This window comes from Teleopsis dalmanni, chromosome X, assembly GCF_002237135.1.
Source record: "Teleopsis dalmanni isolate 2A chromosome X, ASM223713v2, whole genome shotgun sequence".
Lineage (NCBI taxonomy): Eukaryota > Metazoa > Arthropoda > Insecta > Diptera > Diopsidae > Teleopsis > Teleopsis dalmanni.
The window spans coordinates 100,183,680-100,190,806 of NC_051848.1; the positions used below are offsets into that span (position 1 = coordinate 100,183,680).

At 31.5% G+C, this 7,127-nt stretch overlaps 1 protein-coding gene and 1 long non-coding RNA gene across 3 annotated transcripts in view; one reads left to right on the forward strand and one right to left on the reverse strand.

Annotated features, from left to right (window-relative positions):
* Nucleotides 1-51: 51 nt before the first annotated feature.
* On the reverse strand, nucleotides 52-1,101 carry LOC119687506. 2 transcript variants are annotated; one of them, XR_005253195.1, is made up of 3 exons: nucleotides 1,030-1,101; nucleotides 387-809; nucleotides 52-296 (listed from the first exon to the last, which is right to left on the reverse strand). It is a non-coding gene; the product is annotated as an uncharacterized LOC119687506 (long non-coding RNA). The 2 variants fall into 2 exon arrangements; XR_005253194.1 differs by having other exon boundaries at nucleotides 52-307.
* Nucleotides 1,102-1,220: 119 nt separating this feature from the next.
* Nucleotides 1,221-7,127, forward strand: part of LOC119688824 — a 6,148-nt gene continuing 241 nt past the window's right edge. The window contains exons 1-5 of the mRNA XM_038103488.1: nucleotides 1,221-1,821; nucleotides 1,885-3,587; nucleotides 5,052-5,596; nucleotides 5,698-5,890; nucleotides 5,987-7,125. Of these exons, the coding sequence (XP_037959416.1) occupies nucleotides 1,669-1,821; nucleotides 1,885-3,587; nucleotides 5,052-5,596; nucleotides 5,698-5,890; nucleotides 5,987-7,125 (3,733 nt within the window). The 5' untranslated portion in view covers nucleotides 1,221-1,668. The remainder of the gene's footprint in view (nucleotides 1,822-1,884; nucleotides 3,588-5,051; nucleotides 5,597-5,697; nucleotides 5,891-5,986; nucleotides 7,126-7,127) is intronic.

Sequence of the window (7,127 nt, forward strand, 5' to 3'; positions counted from 1 at the left end):
ATATTTTATAAGTAAATAAGGTATTTATATATATATATATATATTGTCAAAATGAAGTGTTTGACTTTCTTCAGTAGTTCTCACTTTGTTCTCACTGCAATATACACATTTCATTCAATCTGGTTCACTGTTGATATTGATTGGAATTGGTAACTCTGGTTATATTGTCTTTCTTCCAATATTACTGATGAAATTTCTTCAACGTCATATAAATTATCACCTATCCTCCGTCACTCCATTTATTATATGTACTTGTGTTGATGAAAGGCATCATGACGTTAAATACACTGCTGCTGCTGCAATGGTTCTAGTGTTAATAAATTTAAATTGACTTTAAGTAATATATTCTCTTTCGTTTAATTTTATTGTTGTTTATTTAAGCATACCAAGCGAATATATTTTTTAATATGTTGTTGTATATTTTTTTCTTTTTAAATTGAATAAATAAATATTTACGAAATTGCAATTCTTTCAGTTTTGTATTATTGAGTTTTGGTGCTTTTCTATCTATCTGGTCTGGTGCATGCGCTCTAAAACGTCGATTCCACATATCGAAATGTCAAATTTTTATCTGTGTTTTTTGTATTTTGTTTATATACATTAATTTTATTTTTTAGATTGTTTTTGGTATTTTTTTTTATTTACTTTTTTCACAATTTTGTCTTATACCATCTCTGCGTTTTATCGCAATAATTGCTTCGCTGTTTAAAAATTGTTTTATATACAAATAATTTTATACTGCATGTTCAGAAAAAATTACGTAACTTTTGGTTGTGTAGCCGGAGACTTCAACAATTTCGAAATTGTATCTACATGTGATTAAACAAAAAAATATTAACATAAATTGTTTATATAGCCAGTTGATTTGGGTTAGTAATGTTTAATAGTTTTTAGCGTTTATTAAGATTTTAAAGAAATAACTTCGGATGCCGAAGTAAAAATACTGGGAGGAAAACAATCTGAAAACAACACAAACAATCGAAATCAATAATATTTTATGTATTTTGTTTTGCTAAAATTTGATATTACGATTTTCATATTCAATCTCTCCAGGAATCTGCTTTCAAATTTATTTCATTTATATAAAATATTTAAAACTTGAAAAATACATTTTTTAAATTACAAAAATATTTAAATTACTTTGACAGTTAATTCAATCAAAAATTATAATTATATATTACATTAATATCATAACTTAAAACTAATAATTATATATTTTTTTCTCTTTTACAGTTGTTTTATTTTTGGAAAGTAATTGAAAGTGAGAAAAGTATTGAAGTTGTGTTAAGAAGAAGTTGAGTCCACTTGCGGTCCATCAAAAACAAAAAACAAAAAAAAAAAAGAAAACAAATAAAGCGAAGGAAACAGGGAATAATAATACAAGAACTTACCATTATACATAATTACAATATTAGTAATGTTATTTAATGTGATGGCTTATAATGCTGTTAGTTATTGTTACGATACATCGGATTTTTCTTATAGATTAAGGCCCCACGATTTTGTGGGCCCGCCAGAACTTCTGTTACTAATAGTTAAGTAAAGCTGAATAACAAGTTCAAAGTAAAAGTAATAAATAAAAACCTTTAAAAAAAAATCTTTGCAAAAAAAAAAAAAATTAAAACTCATTTATAATTAAATTCGCTTTGAAGCAGCATTGTAGTCCTTATGTTGCAATCAGGCATAATCGTTGTTGAAAAACCTCCATCAATAGCAACTCAACAGCAAAAGCAAAAACCAAATCACGAAATTCAATATGTCGAATATTACGAGCCAACTGATCCGCCTCTTCAGCATCATCATGCAATCGTTCTGGATAATGTAAGTGTAACCCATACGCCTAATAAAAATCAGTTTAATATTAATAAGCCAACTATGTCGCAGAATTTTGCATTACCACACAATCAATCCACACAAAATAATCATCAACGAATAACTCAAATGTTACAATTAAGCGAACAACCTAATGCTGCTACAACATCTAATATTATAGTACCAACAGCGGATTTTGCATCAAATCAAATTTTTAAAATAGTGAGTACAGATGGTGCAGGTGGTATAGAGAGTCGGCAAATGTTTATAGATGCATCAACGAATTCTAAAATGTTGCTTGGTAATATAACGATGTTGCCAAAGCAAGTAGGAAATGCCACAAATGCAAATAATATCAGCGTATTGCCAACTCCACAAAATAATCAGCAACCGCAAACTATAAATTTTGTAGGTACGAAAAATATACCATACATTAGCGGAGGAAATACAGCTCAATTGAATGGTAAAAAATTTCCTACGAAAAATGCAAATGTCAAGAATCAAATACAAACGACAGGTACATTTGTCCAGCAAACACCGCAGCATGTGGTGCATAAGGTAAATGTGCCAACGAAAGTGATTTCACGTATGCCGACCATTGTACAACAAGCCACAAATAACACCAATCACAATATCACACAACAACCATCAACAAATCATCCGTATGTGGTATCTCAGTCACACAAATATGTAACTGCTAGCAGCAGTAATATACCAAAGATTGGTAATATTATAAAGAAGAATGTAAATAAAAGTTGTCAGAATAAAATATCCGCTAATAATACACAGCAACAAGGCACTGTAAAAACGTTTATAGCTCAGCAAGCCTATCAATACCATCCAAATAACAATAATAAAATCACTAAAACTAAATTACTTAAACAATTAGGCAATACCACTGGTGGCGGAGTCTCAATTGCAACATTGCCACTGCAGCAGAGTTTTGGTACCTATACGATAAACTCAAATAAATTAAATAGCAGTAATCAAAATAATGCGACAACTAAAGTTACTAAAATGACTAACAACAAATTTATAATGCAAAATCAGCCGCAACATGTTGCTACATTACCGCAGGGTACGCAACTACAACATAAAACTATGCAGGCTACACAGCCACAAAGTAATATTGTTGTACAACAGCAAATACTTCCAAATTCGATAGTTGGTGGCAATAGTAATTCAAGCGCTTCCAATAGTAACATTAAGTATGTTAATTCACAAGGTGCTGTTATACAACAACATCAAACACATCCTAGCTCACAGCATAGTCAAAAATATCGCCAACAGTTTCTGGAGACGCCTGTCTGTATACAACGTGAAAATAATACAGTGACGAATAATGCATCTTCTGCAATCAGTAACTATCAGACAGAACTCGATATGACCGATGAGATGTCTGCGCGCATTCTACAAAGTATGGCCCAAAAACATTTTAATAAGCAACAAGCACAACATCATCAGCAAAAACTCAAAGTATTGCCATCGCAGTCACAACCCCATTATATAATACAGAACTCGCCGGGCAGTACAAATATTGTCTTGTCTCCGAACGATTTTTCTACTTATAATTCCCAACAACAAAATTCTTACATGCCTATCTCTGCGAAGACATTAATAACAAATGTTGCTAGCAATTCAGCGCCGTCAATTTCCTTATCAAATGCAAACGCAGAAAAAAATCACAGTACCTCTGTCAATAGATCACAATCACTAGAACGGAAACAACTTGATACGAATTCTGCGAAAAGGGCAACTGAGTTCATCAAAAACAGGTAAGAAAGGAGAATTTTTTCTTATAATTATCACAATTTAAGTAGAGATGAGATAGTCTCAGTTATTGATGAGTTTTAATGAGAAAGTAACTTTAAATTAATCGACAATATAAACTAATTTTGATAAGAAATAATACACTTATTTTCTAGGGCAGTAGTACCCAAGCTTTTTTTTAACCAATGAGATCACTATGATATTTTTCTCTTTATAAGGGACCACAAAGTTTAAGAATCTGCATATTTTTCTTTGTGCTCAAAACTCCAGCTTCTGTTGCTTTGTCTGGATATCGCATCATTGTACAATATACTGAGAGCATGACTTTGTAACCATGATTTGGTTATGCGGGCATAACAGTGACAAAGCTCCAGTTTGAGCACAATAAATAAATATACAAGATTAATAAGATTATTTTAATATGCTTTAAGCATTATTGGTATAATATATAATGAATTGTATAAGTGCATAGGTACATTATATAGGCTCTAAAATAGGTGTATAGTTACATGGAAATTTTTTGTGTTTTCTAATAAGTGAGGACTCAGTGAACAAACTACAAGCTATGTATCTATATGTGTAAAATTTGATTCACGGAACATTGTTAACCAACTTGCGGACTATCAGTTGGCAACCAATGTTCCCAATGCATTTAACTGCAAACTGTGTGTGCACTTTAAGGATCTACTCAATGTTTCATTTTAATTTCATCATGTGTGCCTACAAACAGTAACAGTAAATCTTCGAACACCAATCGTGTCCATTAGTTTTCACGAAGCTCTTTATACTCGAGCCAAAGATCCCAACTACAAGCATAATCAAATAATACTCAAAGCAATAATATATTTCTTTATGAGTAAGAAACTTTCTTGCGGCTCCAGCGACTACCAGCAAAATCAAGAAAGCCCATAGCAGACAAATTAAGTTTTTGCTGTTTTATAGGTAGAAAGTAAATTATATATTATAGATGCTGAATTGAATTATTGATAATATTAAAAAACTTTAATAAAACTAGCCCACCTTGGTTAACATAATCTCCATTGCCGCTGATATCTGAGTAAATTGTTTTAATAAAAAATTGTTGGAGAAAAATTTAGATGTAAATTTTTAAAGACCTAATTTTGAATTGCTTCTTTGGGGCGTTGGCCTCAAAAAGTTAGGTAACAATACTTTAGAGTCTGTATAATTTAATTTGAAGAAACTAAGGATTAAAACTAAAAAGAGACAAATTAAAACATTTTAAATATAATTTAGTAAAAATATTTTTAGAAGTTTTGTATATATGTACATTATTTTAGTTTTTCATGGATAATTATTTAATTTTTTTACTATATTACTGTTAATATGTATGTCCTTTTAAAGCCAATAATTTTGTATCCTAAATGATAAAGTAGTATTAGTATTAGTAGTATTATAAAATATTTTTTAAGAATTTTATTTTCATCTTCTTTATTCTATTTTTTTTTTAGCAACGCCAGTTCGCCTGTCTATCGAAACAATAATAATTTTAATGGATTAAGCGTTGGGGCTCTACCAACAACAGAATCAGTTGCTTTTATACAGTCAATTAAGCAGAATACTGATACCACTCTTATATCGACTAATAGTTACAGTGCTAATACTACAGCAAACTTATCTCAGGATGACGATATTATTGGTGAAGAAGTAAGACCATTGCCCATTACAGATGATGTAAAATTACATTGTTTACATGCGGTGTGGCTTGATCATACCTATGCAAATGCAGCGCCGACACGTTTAACAACGGAAGCTGTGAACAATAATGCTAATAGCAGTACATTACATAAAACTGTTAGCAATAGTGGACATATAGAAGCACAACCAAGCTCATCATTGGTTGCTAATCCAGTATCAAATAATTGGACATTGGGAGGAATCAGTGCTACATCTGCAAATAACGCACCTAGTGATATTACAGTAATAACTGTACCCAATTCTCTAACGTCGACTTCAAGCGGAACGCCATCAGTATATTCATTATATGGACAACAGAGTAAGTAAAATCTTAGTTTTTTAGTTTTTTTTATTTTTTTGCGTTTTTTTTTTTTTTTTGTAATAAAAATGTTAATTTAAAAAAACTATTTGTTAAAACAGTAACGAGGCAGCCTCAAGACGATGACGCACATTCAGCTATAAGTAATGGTTCACGAGTTGCAACTGGTGATATAGACCCTGGAGAAGAAACAGAGACGGCGCCAGAAGCTGAAGCGGAAGATGACTCTTTAACTCGTTGTATATGTGATTTGACCCATGATGATGGTTACATGATTTGTTGTGATAAGTGCTCGTAAGTATAACAAATATCATTTAAATATATTTGTAAATATTGTATGCGTTTTTATTATAGAAATTATTTTTTTAAATGAACTATTTTTAATTACAGTGCATGGCAACATGTGGATTGCATGGGTATTGAAAGACATAATATTCCTGAAGAATATTTGTGTGAAATATGTCAACCAAGGCCTGTAGATAAAGTACGTGCTCGTCAAATACAATTAATGATACGCAAAGAGCAAGCACTTTCCATGCAATCGGGCGTATCTACTTTAGTAGATGCTGCAGGTGTTATTGCTGCTTCAAAAATGCATTTTAATGAGAATATAAATAGACCTGGTGCTAATATATCACAGAAGGATACCTTGCAAAATAGTAAGAATAGTGGAGTGTTAAAAAAGGGTAAGGTTCTTAAGAAAACAAAGGAGACTGGCGTTAAAAAACTCAAAAGAGATAAAAATGGTGAAGTATTTTCTAGTGGCAAAAATATTCGCAAAGAAGCAAAGAAAAATACCAAACGCAAGTCCAAAACAACAGAAAATAGTGCACATCCAGTTAAACAATCCAATCATATGAGTAATTTAATAGAGCATTATGAACATGCCATGACGAACCACTACTCTCAACAGTTGAGAGCGCGAATTTATTCCTTGACAAAAGTTCCAAGTATAATGCAGGCCATAAATATGAAGAGCAATGAGTTGTTGAAAGACTATCGAAATTTCGAAAGTAAAGCTACAATAGTACCATTTGCTGGTGGTAAGATATTGATAAGTAATCAAGACATAAAATCTAATTCGCCAATTGTTGAGTTGCTGGGAAAATGTATGCTTCAAGAGCAATTTATAAGTCAAAACAGTCATGCATATATAAATGATCCACCCGTAACAACTAATCCACTGAATAAGGTGCATAAAACTCCTGGTCCGTTTGTATTTTTTTATCACCTACCAAATGTAGAAGATCATACAATTGAAGGATCAACGTTAACTCAATTGCAAGGCCAAAAAATCTGTATTGACTGCAGAACTTATGGCAATGAAGCTAGATTTGTGAGGCGATCTTGTCGTCCTAATGCTAAAGTACAACATATTGTTGAAAAAAATGCTGTTCATTTGTTTATTGTAGCAACTACTGACATACGGGCAAGTACAGAAATAACTATAACTCATGAGCCACATGATTTACTAGCATTGGAAACCCCGAAATCTAGTAATATTTCTGTGATTTCAACAAGTACGCCTTGT